Source organism: Passer domesticus, chromosome 14 (genome assembly GCF_036417665.1).
Source record: "Passer domesticus isolate bPasDom1 chromosome 14, bPasDom1.hap1, whole genome shotgun sequence".
NCBI classification, from domain to species: Eukaryota; Metazoa; Chordata; class Aves; order Passeriformes; family Passeridae; genus Passer; species Passer domesticus.
This window is the reverse complement of record NC_087487.1, coordinates 5,423,667-5,440,550: the sequence shown is the minus strand read 5'-3', so window position 1 is coordinate 5,440,550 and position 16,884 is coordinate 5,423,667. Positions and strand designations below refer to the sequence as shown.

The 16,884-nt window shown below is 40.0% G+C and overlaps 1 protein-coding gene across 15 annotated transcripts in view; it reads right to left on the bottom strand.

Annotated features, from left to right (window-relative positions):
- Nucleotides 1-16,884, bottom strand: part of TRPM1 (transient receptor potential cation channel subfamily M member 1) — a 116,410-nt gene that overhangs the window by 59,697 nt on the left and 39,829 nt on the right. For 13 of the 15 annotated variants that reach the window (XM_064389122.1, XM_064389126.1, XM_064389121.1 and 10 more), the window contains one exon: nt 10,805-10,900. In XM_064389122.1, the coding sequence (XP_064245192.1) occupies nt 10,805-10,807 (3 nt within the window). In that variant the 5' untranslated portion in view covers nt 10,808-10,900. Of the gene's footprint in view, nt 1-10,804; nt 10,901-11,969; nt 12,021-13,631; nt 13,768-16,884 lie in introns of those variants that run through there. The other 2 variants (XM_064389129.1, XM_064389127.1) reach the window with 2 other exon arrangements.

The following is a 16,884-nucleotide window of genomic DNA, read 5'->3' as shown; positions in this document are numbered from 1 at the left end:
AGGAAAATTGGGGAGGAGGGAAATTAAAGCCAACTAAAACCACCGGAAATAAGAAATGGAAAACATTTAAATGTCCACTCTGTTAAAAAAATTACAAACAGTACATTTAGTAAAGCTTAGTAACCACTACTCACTTTCCACTGGTAGGGGCTTAAGCAGCTATTAATCACATGAAAGTAGATATTAAGGAATATTAATCCATACCAGCTGTTACATCTTTTACTGTGTGCTATTATTAGAGATTAATCTTTATAGAACAAGGCTGCCTTTTCATGTCATTTCCAAGAGGACATCATACAAGCTGATACTGCTTTACAGCACATCTTCACAAAGAGTTGAAGCAAGCAGGTGCTAATGATGACATGGTGAAATTTTATTCAGCTTCATCCTCAAAATCGAATTCTTAGAGGAGACGCTGTCCTATAGTCATTTGATTAGTTAATTTTTATTGTGACTGCAAAAAAATTGCTTTTATAACTTCCTATTTACATCAAAAGAACCAGGATATGGAAAGTTCAAGGCCAGGCAATTTTTTATCTTCAGTACCTGGGAATTAATCCAGTTTAAAATTTCTAACACGATCTAGCTGAGGGAGCCTTAATGAGGAACATCCAGGATTTTAACAGATTTTTAACAAAACAGAATCAACACTGTCAGCATAGAATTCTCTAATAAACCCCTGTTAGGTGAGCCAGGTTGCTGGAAGAGCAATTGCTTTAATTATTAGATACACTTCATAGGTGACTGCATTTGCACGCTCCAGAGAAATTCCTATTAGATCACATGTTGATGGAATGTTATTAAAATCACAAAAAGCATCACACTCCTCCAAAAAGGTACAATTACTGACAGAAAAGGCCAGCATTACCCATTAAAGATTATGAGATTAGCATGAAAAATAAGCTTCTAATCAGTTTCTTGAGTTTTGAATAAGATACTACCAGCTGCACTGGTAGTATCTGCAGATTTCCTGATAAGGGAATCAGTTGTCATAGTTACAGAAAAAAAATTCAATATTCTCTATACCTGCAGTCTCCTCATTTTCTTAAATGCAATTCTCTAGTTATGTCACAATTGATCATCAGGGTATCCCTGGTTTTTTACTCATTTGGTATTAGATTGATGTTCCAGAGTGAATGTGTGCTGGTTTTCTAGCACAGCCTAAGAGGTGAGGGAGCAGCTCTTTAGTCTGGGCTGAACCACTGCTCTCCCACTCCTCCCTGCAACTCCAGCAGGGTCTGCTCAGCAACCACTGCCCTGTCACCCTCCCCAGATTTGCTCCAGTGCTGCAGAGGCTCCCTTTTCTCACTGCCCATGTCCTGCCTGGCCAAGCTGATCTGCCTCAGCTGCTGCCCCCAGCACTGCTGCCCCCCAGCCTGGCATGCACAGCTGCCTTTCACAGCCCCTGCTACCTGCCTTTAATCCCCTCCACCCTCCTTTTCATCTGCTGATGAACCAGCTGTTGGTTATGTAACATTGGTTTCCAGGCCTTTTCCACCCCTCACAAGTAAGAACATTCAAATTTTGCTATTTCCTCTCAGCTTCATGACACTTCCCAAGACCAGCTGGCTTTCTGATTCCACCCTGCTAATGCCTGTCTACAGGACTTCTCCCATCTCTAAACTGGATTAAGTGCTAACCCTACAATGACACTTCTGCTGCTTAATAGCAAAAATTTGCCTGCTAACAGCTGGCAAAAGCACGGGGCAGAAAAAAGCACTGACAACACAAAAAATAACATACATACTGGGAGGTAAAACTGGGGCCCAAATGTAAGCCCTTAAGCAGGTTATCTCATGGCTTACTTTTTATTTAGAAAGAGGCTTGAAGCAGGGGGGTATATGATCAGAGGAACATTAATCAGTTGTAATCAGCTATGGCTTTTCTAACTTTTCCATTAACATAGATCATAGAAGTTGCACTAGAGATTGGGACTCACATACAACAGAAAACTATTTCTATGGACAAGACACATAAAAACAAACAAACAAAAAAAAAAACAAATGAAAAGGGAATTGCCCAATTTCACAAAGTAGCAACAAAACAGTGAAGTTCAGCTGCTGATACAATCCACCACACTACCCATGAAATGTCCCCTTTTCAATGCTGAGTCTTGCTTTACTCTGCTGCCTATGTTTTTAATTTCATTTAAAAATCTATAGGCTAAAAGAATCTCAATCACTTGCAGAAGTGATTCTAGTAATGCAGAGTCTGAAATGAAAAAGCACCAGAAAGTTTTTGTTCTCTAAGGCCGTGGCTGATTCTTCAAACTTAGGACTGGAAAGCAGCAAGTACCCCAATCCAACCCATCACTGCAAGATCAACTAACCTACTACTGCTACATGAGACATGAACTAATATCACTTTCCAGAAAAATTGTTTTTTCCTTTGTTTATCCACACTTGTGTTTTCTAGGCCTCTTACACTGACATTCTGCATCTCCTGCTACTGTAAAATGATCCACCTCAGAAGCACTCTAACATGCATTTGTTGTTCCCTGTGTTTGAACATCAGAGATTTTCAGTATTCATAAGCATTTGTTTCAGATTGTAGTAAATATCTACCCTTGACAGATTCCTTCAACAAAACTACACTTGAAGTAAAAACTGCTCAAGGCTTTCTGCTCTCATTTTTCTCTATTCAGAGCTGTGTTAAGTTTATTTGAGTCTGCCACTGAACAGATGCTGTAAGCAAGAACCAGAAAGAGGAGCAGCATGAACCAAGGAACTACGGCAATTTTTTTTTATGTGAGACTAGATAGAATTCATGTTGGAAAACTGGCACCAAAGCAGAGTTGTGAAAGACACAAATGCATGCAGATCCCACAGTTGTCAGAAGTGAATATAATCCACTGAACAGAACAGCAGCGTATTGCTGAAAAGTAAAAAATATTATCCCGTAACTCACAAGCTGCCCCTGACACTCAGTCCATGCCATGAGTCCTGTACAGAAGTCATGTCATGTACATATCCAGCTGGGGGACAGGCTACACTGGCTGTAAACTCTGAGGGTCATGCACTATTTGCCCAGACATTCTATGAGATACTCCTTGTAAGTAACGCTACCAGCAGTTTGCCAAACATTTGGGCTTTAACTAAAAAAGCTCCCACAAAACTCATGACATTGACCTTGCTGCAAGCCACCATGACACAGCAGCTGTGTGTAGGCAGCGCCTTGGCTGGGGCTACATGAGGCTTTAACAGCACCAGAGGTCTTGTCACTGACCCCATGCTTCTATCCCGTCTCGAGCAGCAAGCTTCCATGCCTTTGTGGTAACCTTTCCTTTGTGCTACAGATCAGATATTACTCACTGGATGCACACAGCAGCTGCTTCTGTTGGATGTCTGCAGTGCACTGACTTGTAGGGACAGGGTTTACTGCAATGCCGCGTGCCTGACTGCTGGATGAGTCATTCCTGCAGAATTGAGACCTGAGTCCTTAGGAACAATTCCTGACAACAGAGAGATTCCTAAAAGCCAAAACCTGCAGTGTCTGTCTTGAGAAGAAACAGGATGTCAAGGAAAAGGTCACAGACGTGCCAAGGAGAAACCTTTTGGTTCTACATCTCAAACTGGACAAATCCTCTCCTATACTGAAATTCTTCTTTTGGAGGGTGTCACAGCAAAACAAAAACCTTATAACTCACTTGGTCACTTGTACATCCTGCTTAGGGGGTTAAAGGAATTATTTCCAATTCATATTCAGATCAGCTGGTGCTGTCTAACACATACTCTATTACAGATGCTTTTCACAATGCTCTTATCCAGGCTGTGAAGGACACTGCAATATCCAATCATCACTAAAGCACCTCGGTGTTGATCCAGCAGGGCAGGGAAGTGACAGAGCCTGCAGAATGCTCTTTGTAGAAAAGATTTCTCAAGACTGGACAAAGTTATGCATCCAACTATAACATATTTCAGTTTTACTTAAGAAAACAGCTACTCTGATAGAAATTATTCCAATCTGACATTTCCTTCTATAATTACAGAGAGGAGTAGTTCAATTATTGCCCTGTTATTTTTTTGAACATTAACCCTGACATACTCAGAAATTAATTTTATTATGTCCCAGTTATTTTCTTTCTGACATCACTCAACTGACTGCCCAAAATGTAAAAAATACAGCACTTTTATCTCTTGAGCCATTGACTGAAATATTGGCACATGTCTTAATCACAGCAGAAATTTGTGGGGAAAAATTTGCAACTCTTGAAAGGAATGAGTATGAAAATTATTTCACTGTTACCAAAGGATCTGTTTAACCATAACTGCAATATTAACTAATTGTATAAAACTTCCAAGTATACCTATGACTATGCTAAACCTAAACCATCAAAAGGTATGCAACTACAAGGAATCACAGCTACCTAATAGTTTAGGAGCAGAAAGTGAATTCATTCTGTTAGTCTTTTTCTTCCTATTTGAAGTTTAATGCTATGGCAAGAAAGCACAGGAAACATACAATTTGATATTAACAACTGCAACTCACTTCAATGGATTTCAGACCAATTTTCAAGCTTCATTAGCAAATGGTAAGACAGATCAAAACAGTGACTTAAAGAGGAGACAAAATTGGTTTTCTGCCAAGAAACTACATTCTCTCTGATCTAAGTGAATGTTTTCATCACTGGTTTGTCTGGTCATTTACAAAACATAGCACAAGTTATTTGCCTTAGTCGGAAGGTCTAATAATGTTTTCTCCTTTGTAATCCATGGAAGTTTATCCAATAAACCACTGGGTAAAACTGCACCACCTTAAAGACATTACAAAGACCCATTATACTTTCTATAGTAGTGCTGTTGAAGTTTCTAAAGTTTTCCATTGCACTTAGATAAAATATTCTTTACATTTTTGTTAGGCATTACTGTAATTTCTTGTATTACATTTGATAGCCAGGAAGGAGACAGTGATAAAATACATTAGTGGCTCTATAAAAGCTTAAATCTGAACATCTGGAAGGCTTGAACTGAATACACCCTTATACAGATAATCACAGAGAATTTACAAGCATAAAAGAATTATAAGCAAAGAGAAATAAATGCAGAGTAAAGCTGTTTTGATAAAATGGCTTTCTCTTCAGAGGAACAGAGAATGAGTCATAGTAGCTATATCTTAAAGACATTTAGATCAAGTCAATGGAGATAGCAAGCAGAGATGAAAGCATTGTTTAGTACTAGAAAAGTAATTTGAAGTAATTCCCATTAGTGGAAAGACAGAGCAGTGATGTGCACCCAGATAAGCTGCTTCTTTTGCTAATAAACTGAGATGTTTACAAGACAAAAATCAAAACACAGACACACAAGGACACTCCCTTCTTAAACATCATGGGTTTCACATGTCATTTGGAGCATTCTCTGTTAAGGCAGAGAATTATACCTTTAATTGCACAGCAAGTAGCAACGGCTGGTTTTGTAAAACTGCTCAGGAAATAAAATTCTATCTTCCTCTACAGCACTATTGTTAAAATTAGGGGACTACACAGGAAAGCTAAGCAGAGTAAAGAGCTAAGCAGGATACATTTTTAGTAGTCTTGGTATCCAGCACTGCTGCAGTAAAAGCCGGAAGTTAAAATCATGGGCCAGGACCACACACTGTTACACATTCCTCAGAAAAACACCAAGAGTGAGCAAAAGGGAAAAAAGATTAGAGTAGCAGGTGAAATTTTCATTATAAACCTCACTCACATGGCTTTAACCATTTCCTGCTTAGGTTTTCCAGACACATCCCAAAGCAGTACACCCCAACAAGGCACACACATTCAAGACCAGTTTCAATTCCCCTTTTCAGCTGTATCATTAGCAAAAATTAACATTCATTACAAAATACTCTTAAACACAACAGTGCCCAGTTTCCTGCCTAAGATGTCCAGAGATGAGCACTTCACCTGCCTGCATGATGACAGCATGCTACAGACATCAGAGGGCCAACCCACGTCATTTTTGGCAGAAGTAACACTCATAGCCTATTAAATAAGCATAAAATCTAGTTTTTTATTCAACTCTAATAACTTCTTTCACAACAGGTAAAGTTTCTGTTTCTGAAATGGACATTAAAGCAAATAAACACTAAAAGAATTAGGAAGATTAAAATAAGCAAGCCATGAAAGGAATTTTCAGCTTTTGAAAGACAACATTTTCTTATAATAAGAAGTCAAGAAAATCAAAATCTGAACTGTGTTCCTTCTACTTGACTAGTCTTTCCCATGGGAATAATGGGACAAAATTAAGCAATTTTTGCCTGGGTATTTTACTCTGACTTTATTCCTTTCAAGAAGTAAAACGCTGTATGCTTTGCAGTATCAAAGTAGGCTTGGGGACATTTTAAAAGGGAAATACTTTTCAACTTACTTTATAATTATTTCTTTGTTTTATTCAATAAATAAAGTTAATACTACCAGCCTATGAAGCTGGGAGCCATTTGGGTCACAAAGCAAGCAATACACACTTATTCTTGAAACTTGAGATTCTTGAAAGACAGCCTGGTTTGTCATGAGGCACCAGGATGCAACTGTGCAAACAGTGGGAAAAGTTACCCAAAATAACACTTGCTAAGAATTAACTGACATTTCATTTTGCCACTTTGCCTTACATCAATCAAAGGAGGAAAAAAATGAACCTACCACAAACACCTTCTGTTTTGATTCCAGATGTTTGGGCTTGGCCCTGGTGCCAAGGAAACTACAGCTGAAGCAATTTTTTTTCCCATCTAGCACTCATTTTCTGTAATTGGGCCTGTAATACAGGTATTGCATGCAGCCTGACAATCTCTAGCAGACAGAAGGGCTAGGTTCCACAGTCAGTACATAAAAACCATCACTGTAAATCTGTAAGTTACTTTATACTGAGATGATGCTTGGAATTCCCCTGGTAATGGCCCATGACCATCAGTCTCTGCTGAAGAAGTCCCCAACCACAGACATACTCTCTCTTGCAATCACAGACTATGACCAATATTGCACATAGTGCAGAACAATCTTTAATTTAGAGAAGGAAACATTTTAATACATACTTAGTTCCCTGTCTGGCATTTTTCTCTCAGTTTATATTCCTTCAAACTTCCATTCACCCCTTTAATTAGAATCTGACTCTAACACTGTGATAGCAATCAGCAGAAATTAGAGGTAAGAGGGCTGCAGGGATTCAAAGAGTAGACAAAAATCTATTTCTCATTATTTGAGTGGAACCAGTTTGAAAAGGGCCAGTTGAGCTGGAATGTAAGTAATACTGAGCTGAAGTTAGTCTGTACTTATTGTAAAAAGAATCTATGAATCTATGGACAAAATATGTACATAAATTCTCTTAACAGCTTGAAAACAGTTAAGAAATGAATTTTTACTATTAATTTACTACCTGCAATCTTATGCTAACAACAGTGAACTCATACATTACAAAGCAGTCACCCATGTCTTCTTTCTCCTACTTTCCTTTTTCATTCATAATCTACACAGCAAATACTCTAACTACAGACTCTTTTCTCATAGACTCTGTCATCTGTAGTTCAGTGAATCACATCAAAATCTTTTATACATCCTACCAGCCTTTGCATTTACTGCATCTAAATTGGTGAGGAACACTGAATATCAATAGTCATCAAAACTATTTTGATATGGACAGGAATAATAACAGGCTAGTTCTGTACAGTGACATTTAACCCAAAGATCCTTAAGACAGGAACTTGTGAAAGAAGTCCTGTAACAGGAATAAGAGTAATTGCTGGAATCAGTGCAATGAACACAACTGATACCTCTGAGACTTAACAAGCACAAAGGGAAAGTTCTCATTTATAACAGTACCAGCTGTTAGAAGTAAGAGGGCCAAACAGTGCCTCCAGCTGTTTCCCTCTGGCTGTACTATTTGGGTAATTGCAGACTTACCCTCTGTGATCCAGATGCTGAGCCTTTAAATGAAGTGCGTTTGAAGGAGCCACTCATCCTCCGTAAGGAACCTGTGAACTTTCCTTTCTTAATCCCCTCCATAATGGAACTAGCACCCCAGCATCAAAGAAAACCCTGATTTCAGCCACGTAGTCTGAGCAGGTTTTTTCCTGAAGCCAACAATCACTAAATTACAGCTTAAATAAAAAGTAAGACAAATGCACAGAACAAAATCAAAGCCAAATAATGAGACTTCTGTTCCAATATGGACCCTGTCACAAGTGTTGCCAGCAGCCAGCAAAGCAGAAAAACAAGGCAATCCACTGATAGCAACTGCTGGCCCCCTCCCTCTTCTCTACTGACTCTATAATCAGGCTTAATGCACACAGCTTCTGCAAGCTATGGTTTTTAATGGACAGAGATTTAATAAATGGTGATTGAAGGTAAATCTACTTTAGAAGCAGCAGCCCAAAAGGTTTTTATTTGTGCAAAGCACAGGGCAGTCAGATGGAAATTGTTTTGGTATCAGTAGAAAGGCACATGAAAAGAGCAGATGGTCCTCAGCAGACCATGGGTTAGAGGCCTGGCAGAGCCCTAAAGAATAACTGCTGATGGCAAGTGTGCCTACATCAGGCCCCAGGATGAGAGTGACAAAGTTTTAAAAGCAAACAACCCATAAGATCACCAGTCAGATTCTAACTAATTAGGGAATGAGGGTGGATAAGGTGTGGTGTATAACCTTCATGAATTCTCACTAATATCTCAATGAATCTGCTCTGTTCAATTCCACCTAAAGTGGAAGAGTGAGAACAAAAGGAGGTAGTTAGGAGAGGGCAAATAAGAAATGAGGATGACACAAGGTGCTTTAAAAGAACAACTAAGTAATTGTTGACTAGGAAATATCTAGTTGGCAACAGAAGACATCAGCCAGGACTTTGTTACAGAGTCTGGTTTAGAAAAACAAAATGGATGAGAGCGCTGAGAAAACAGAGATCCATTTCAGAAAAATACACAGGGATGGCAGATTTGTAACTGTGAGGTCAAGTCAGAACCACTAACTTAGAGGATTTAGTTAGAGAGTCATACTTCTCTTTATTATAATTTTTAGGTTCATCCCTTAGTGCTTCAGTAAAGTTGGTATAGGTGCCTGCTTGCAGCTGGTTACAGGAGGCACTAAAAACTGCTGGAAAGCTAACACAAAACCATGTGGAACAGACTGATACACAGAGATGCACCAAATTTGTTGTTCTGATCAACAAAAAACAAAAATAGGGACATACTCTTCAAAAAGCAGCAATTTAGAAAACAAATCTATTCTTCAAAACACAGTGTAGAATGTGAGCAAGAAATTAACTCAATTGACTCAGTCCGTTTGGATGTGTGATTCTAAGGTGTCTGAGCTCCCTGTAACTGTTCTTGGTGCACTTTAAGGACCACTCTGGATTTTTACAAGTCATCAATACCAAAGGGACGTTTGCATTCACGAGCAGATGAAAGCAATCAGTGCAACAGAAGCTGCTGACTACTAACCCCAGCTGAAAAATCAGGCAACTAAGCTGATGTTCTTGCCCCCACTGTGTTTATATAACACTTCATGGGCCATTTCCACTAGATTGGGAAACAGAGACAAGTACCATGCTGGCACTTTCAACAGCTCTGTGACTGAGAAACACACGTTGAATAGATTTTCCAAAAGAGTTTGTGGTTTTAGGAGTGTAGTCTCACATTAGGAAACCTTTTAAACAAATGCTATCATGAAGATTTCTGTCTCATGTTGGAGTTTTCTGCTTCATCAGTTGAGCTGATTCAATGGTTTGTGTGGCCTGGATCAGATCTGTGTAAGCACGTGGGCTAAATTAGCACAGAGGGAGGAAAGCACAGTAATCTCTCACCACAGGATATTGTTGGACAACAAATGAATATTTGGCACAGTATGGAAGTGAAAGACCCTTAAAATAGCTCTGAAATGGAGTAATTCATGACATGAAATGACACAACTGTTCATCATCCTCCATGTTTTGTAATGAAATCACATTGGTCAACCTTGGACTATGAAAAAAAAAAAAAGAGATACACCCCCAAAAAGGAGCAAGCAGAGTGCAGGCAACATTTTATTTGCAAGAGTCCATCAAGGTCCTTGACAGCCTGTGTTCTGGGAAAAGCAGGATGCACCCATTGCAAAGTGCAGAGACAACATAAGCAGTTGTACATCTTATTGATACACACCATGGGAATTTAACATCTGCAGTCATGAGCAGATCCAAGTCCCAAAGGCCCTACCACAATGTGTTTTTAAAAAGTGAAAAGTTTGATTAGAGATAACTGTAGATGTTTCAGCCCATAGGGGAAAAAAAAACCAACGTTGCTCTTGTGTTCACAGCGCTGTATGCTATGACAACACATCAGAGATGTTTGATAGCTTAAAACAAAAAGCAATAGATTTAAAGCTTTGATCTGTAGTTCATCATGTCAGCTAAAATGTTTCCACTTACCCTAGTAGTCAAACTAAATATGGAAAGCAGCAGTCCATAATCCAATGAACTTTATTTACACTGACAGGAAGGAGTAAGATAGGCTTAAGACCTCTGTAAAGACCTACATGTACAAGACATGTAGAATTAGGCCTTCCTTCACTTTCCATTTAATATGAGTAGTAACCTAAACACAAGTTTCTTTCATACGCAAGGGATTATAAAAAAAAACCTTAAAGCCCTTTTAAAAAATCGGATGTCTTAAAATAATGTTTTTTGTAAAAAAACCAAGCCGGTTTGGTGTCCTTTGACATTTGTGATACAGTATAAAAATTTCAAGAGTCATGTTTAACTGAAAAACCAGCCTAGGGTTCCTTACACACTTAGCAGTTCTGGACTCATTATTTTGCCTCCCTGAAGCAAAGCACAGACAGAATATCGCTCAGTGCTGGTTACCTACCATGAGAATGAGCACTCTGGAGGTCACTGGGGACTCCCGGGTGAAGAGTTGGCTTCTTCTGTAAAGTACATATCCTCAAAGCACTGCTGCAGCAACCTAGGCAAGAGCACATTTGGATTAAATATGCAACAGCTTACACAAAAATTCAGCAAGTGACTGGCAGCTGACAGCTAGAGGGAAGAAGTTCCACGTAGTCAATTCTACACCTAAACTCAAAAGAAGTATGCTTTCAACTTTGTGGTACTTTTACTTGAGCAGTCTGTTTCTCCATTCTAGAGCCTTTCTTATTCAGCAACTGTCTGCCTCCTCTCTTTCTCTGGTAAGGAAAATAGCAAGTTTAAAGAAAAATTAAAACAGTTCATGAGATGTGGACAGAAAAGATAAACAAATAACCTCTGTTTGTGTCAGTGGGCCTGTAAATTGGTGCCCATGTGAGCACTCTCACATATGAGAAATAATCTGCACTAATCATATGAACAACAAATGCCATGATAGCAAATAACAAAACATATGCAAGTAATCTTATATCAATAACCTGCCAAGGGAGTAGAAACCCACTGTCACCTCAGCCTTGGATGTGATCAACCATCAGCTTTCCCGTATTTGTAAAACCATAGAAAAAAAATGGAGCAACTTGTGAAGCTCACCTAGTCTGACCTCCTATTCAAAGGAGAGACAATCTGAAAGTTGGATCAAGTGGCCAAGGGCTGAATGCTGAAAACCCCCAAGGACAGTGTTTCCAGTCCTCTGGTAAGCTGTTACAGTACTCCACCATTCCCCTATTTAGAGGATTTTTTTCATTTTGTTCCTGCAGAATTTCTCTTGCTGCACTGATTTTTTCTTCTGCACTGATGAGAAGAATCTGGCTGCATCCTTCCTGTAACACTCCTTTACTTAGTAGAAGACTGCAACTTAATTCTTCCGTAGCCCCTTCTCCCCAGGCTGAACTAGCTCTTCCAGCCTATCTTTACATCTGGGGCTTCCATACTCCAACCACCCTCATCCCAAGGGCCCCTACAAAGATATTTGCAAATCCTGTGCTAAGGGGCTCCCAAAATAAAGACAGCACTCCAGATGCAAACTCATAGGTGCCCATCAGAGGGAACAAACATTTCCCTCTCACTACCACAGCCTTCAGCACTGCAAGGGCACTCTGCTGACTCACCTGCAATTTGCTGCTCACCGGGATTCCAGGTCCTACTACCAGAGGCTTTGCATTTGCCTTAATAAACTTTTATTAAGTTTGTATTGGTCGATTCCTCCAGCTCATTGGAGAAACAGCCTGCAGCTGTGTTGCCCTTGGCTGCAAATTTCCTACAGGTGCACTCTAGACCATTTCCCAGGGTATCAAAGATGTTACTCTATATTGGCCCATTCTTTATCACATTTTTCTTTATCACATTTCATACAAATTTCTGAAAATTAAAAACAAAAAACTTGTTTATCTTAGCATTTAGAATGTGCTGAATTGAAGCACAGAGAACTTTAGAATCTGAATTTGTGATAGTTTTCCTTAGGTCCTGCTTTATTAGAGCATACTCAGAGATATGAGAAGAACATGAGTTTTACAGTGAGCAGAAGCCAGGCGGAGCCAGCTGACAACTTCTTGCATACACAGGGCTAGCTGCCAGCTGTTTAACCATTTTCCATGTGGTTACATGATCACTGGTACTAACATTTAGCAACTGTGGTTGGATGGGCTTCATTTGACCACAGAACACCACGGTGAGCTCTTCTCTTGGAGCTCTGTGGCTCCTTTCTTTCCCCTTCCTGAGTACATTAAAGGCTTGCACAGGCAGCACACAGCAATTTAAAGCACAATCAGCTTCCATCTCAGTGAGTGGGTGTTACATTAGAAATGGAAATTAAGACCTCAGGAAAATTTTTTACATGAAAATTTGTCCAGCGCTGCACTTTTGACATTCCTGTGCTTTTAAACAGTAACACAAGAAGCTCTGGCTACTATTAGCAGGGACATCATCTCTGATTAATAAAACTGAGTTACTTAGTTTCTTTTCCTAGTTACAAACTACCCTAGATGAAAAAAAACAGCAATACAAAACAAAAAAAAAAAAAAAAAAAAAGGATGGCTGAGGACAGCACAAAATGTTGTGTGCATTCATCTGTCCCTGCCCATAACAGACAGTGCATTACATTTAGATTACACTGCCTAGAACTCGGTAGCTATTTCTGCAGCACTTTTCCTCTTAACATTCAAGTGATTTGAACATTAAAACCCTGAATTTCAGATTACTTTAGGACAAAGAAGTGCCTTGTCACATAGGCAAGTCTGAGCCAGTGAGAAGTCATTTATCAGGGCCGATGATGCACAGAAAATGGAGAAGATTCAGCAAAGCTGGTTTGTAAAATAATCACATGAAGTGCAATGTAATCCTTTCTGTTGTCTAATTTATTTTATTACTACAACTATGGGGACTGGAAAGAGTTATGGCTTTATATCTGTCTAAAAGGAAAGTCACTTCTGAGTGTGCTGAGACTGAACACCACTGTAATTTATTTGTTGTCATTATCCTTAAAGTAGAAGTGAAATCATAGAATGTTTTTAGAGGCTTAGCTTTGTATCCAGAGTAACAACTTGCTTATTCTGTTTTAGTATATCTAAAACAGTTATGGAGTTCAGTCTCCATACAATCATTTCTTATCATAGTCATAGTCCTATTTTTTAGAATTCAGCTTTTATCTCCCCCATATTTCAAAGAGCCACAAGTCAACAAATCAATTTTCTTTTCTTAGCTTGGAAGACCTATCCATTTGCAAAGTCCTAGGATGAGAGCAGGGTCTGATTTTTCATATTGCTGATACCAACCCACAGAACTCCACTGATCTGAGAACTGACAGAATGAGGTTGTAGGTCTGCAAGTTGCTTATTTCTGCTCCCCACCACAAGCCAGTATCTGCAACTAGTGACAAAAAAACCTGCTCCCTGCTTGGGTAACCAAGGAATATCTGAAGAGCAGATGTGCCGGAAGCTCTGCTAACATTCCACATAATAAATGATGGAACAAGGCTTCCTACTGTGCTTCATCACTCCCGAGCTAGAAGAAGCAATTGGTTCTTACTGGGAAATAACTGAATTGCCATCAATTCTGAAGACGGGTAAGGACAGACGTCCCTGAGATGCTTCGGTAATGTATCAATTCTCTAATTCATAGCACTGCGTTCGGCTGCAAAGCTCCATGCACAGAATGCCCAGTCCGGCATGGACCGTGTGGGATCCATGGGAAATGCTCCGACCCCGGGGGGATCCCTAGGGAGGAGGGAAGCGCTCTGGCTCCCCAGAGCTCGGCACGTCCCCGTCACCGCCTTTCGGCTGCCACCAGCGCCACCGCGTGCTGCTCTGCAGCGCCTGGCGCCTCGGGAATGCTCAGCATCCCTGTCCATCCGCCCTCCAGAAATACAACCACGGCTAATATTTAACACATTGGCACGTGGGAAAGGTCAAATATGTTCATCTTTACAATTAATTGTCCAGAAGAGGTTTAAAAACCCCTCTGTAAGAGAAGGAATTTAATCCACCAGTGACCTTTCCTAAACCCTGATGAACTGGTATTGTACACCATGATGTTGGCTCTGACTGTAAAAAATGCTTTTCAAATGAAAAAAGTAAATAAAATACACAAAATAAATTTGGACCAGTTAGTAGCAATGGTAACTGAAGCCTAGAGAAGATGTAGAAATGTGACTATGAATATATTTTGGTGCCAGAAGAACAAGACAGTATGAAGAATGAGTTAGCTGCAAGATAACTGTAAAGATAAAATATAGAGCAAGTTTCAATGCAAAATAAGAGACTGAGAATCAGATATTCTCTTCCTGTCCCTGACGTTCTACGGGACCATGTGCAAGTCACCCCATATCTTGAATATCTTGGTTTCTCTACCTGAATAAAAGAAGCAATCATATGAATCTATGCAAAGACACAGAATTCCAGTATATTTGTAAAATCAGTTGGAGTTCTTTGACAGAAACAAGTATGATTATTGTTTGCAGAGCGCTTGAGCAAAAAATCCCTACAGTTTTAAAGAACATTCTCAGCTGTACTGACAAGCCCACAGTTCTTTATGGTAATGGGTTCAAAGTTTTGCAAGATGTTTTAAATACTTTCCCAACACTAACAAAACTTTTTACGGACAAGTAGAGAAAGGGAAATCTCAGCTGAACTCTGAAGGATGCTAATTTAAAAGGGATGGCTACAAAACCGTAACATCTCATTTCAGAGTTCATCACCAGAAGAAAGAAAAGGAAGAAGAAATACTAATGTAATAGTATGATCCCCCTTCTCTGCATTATAACTCTACCACTTAGAGCTTTCTTTATTCAATTAAATTTACCTATGACAGATGATATGGTCCAGAAACAACTCCAGCACACCTCAGCAAGCAGTGAATCAGCATGTTCTAGGTGGCCTTATCTGACAGAGCTTACCACCTGTCAGTGTGTTGCTGGTCCCTGTTTATTGTCACTGCATAACTCACCAAGTCCTGTGACATTCCAGTGACTTTTGTCATTATTCTGGTTGTTTTCTGACTGTAGTGTTTTACCTTGACTGATATTTGTTAAGAAAGGTGCATTAAAGCAGTGAAACCTAATTAATTGGAGATTTGATAACACCAATCAGGAAAAAAATCCATTGCTCCCATTTGCCTATGAGGCATTAGAGAAAAAAAGCAACTATGCTTTTTGTCCCCAGTCTCTGCAGAAGAAGGGGGAAACCTTTTAAAGTTTTCACTGATTTCCTTGGGATTGCCAAGAGGAGCTGCTGTAGTGCTTATGCCAGAGAAAGACATCAGCACATACTCTCACTCACAGGCTGTCAGGAGCACCTCATGCCTTTTATCTGTTGATCATGACATCAGCTGCAGTTCATCTCAGTGGTGAGATGTGCCAAGTTAATCACTGGAAACAAACAGCTTCTGGGCATCTACATATCAATCCTCTACCAGCAACAGCCATACCTGAGAGCCACCAGCGTGTCAGAGGCAAAGGGAAGTTACCTGTGACAGACCATTAGCCAGATGTTGGTCCAGGGGCAATTTTAGAATTCCCACCTTTTCCAGCTCCCTCAGTGGCAGGCTGTCCATTTCTGCTAGGAGAATTTATCATAGCAACACCTTCCAGATGACCAACCCCTGCCACACAGATCTTCAGAGATCTGACAAATGACGGAGGATTTTCTTTGCTTTGACTTAAATTTCAAAAGGTAATGCTGCTGAGGGGATACATCATGAGACAAGGACCTCCTTTTTCCCTCCTTCACAATCTCCTAATATTTTCAAAGTTGGGATCACATGAGTCAGCTATCTCTCTCCTGACTACAAAGTCTCAGAGATGCCAACAAAGACAAAAACTGCTCCAAACCACAAACTCTGGAATCAAATGAGCAAAGCAAGACAATCGAACACTACAATCCCAGCTGACCTTGCAGTAATAGGATCACACCAAGATTAGTCTATGTCATAGATTAAGCCCACTGAAGTAAACTAATCTTTTTGCAGTCAGCTAAGACTATTTGTTTACTCACTAAGCTGGGAAAAACTCAGGAGTGTAAAATATTTATTAGCTGGAACAGACAATCCAGACTGCAGCTACATGCATGTTTAGCACAATTATTGCTGCAACATTGACTTTAAAGTGCCTTCAGAAAGGGAAAACTTTTCAAACAGGTTTTTAAATTATATTGTTTGACTTATGAAACTCTTAGTCTCTATCACTTCACATTTTGACAGTCAACTTTTTGTGTGAGCAAAGCAGTGCAGAGAGCTTCCAGAAGCGACATCCTGCACATCACACGGGACAGCCTTCCTTTGGCTGGCGGAGCAATGCTCCATTCTGACTGCAAACCACAGGAAGCTCTGTGCTGTGACAGCTCTGAGAAGGAGCAGCATGACCACAGTGCCTCCCTGCCCACAAGCAGAGCAGCTGGTGACTGCTCACCTGCATCCTCCCAGCCGCCCCATCAGCCCCGAGCACTGCGACCACAGCTCTCCACACCACAAACGTTTGGGGTTGGGGTTTGTTTCCTGCCCAGCACCACTGAGCCGTGATTTGTCCAAGCAGTA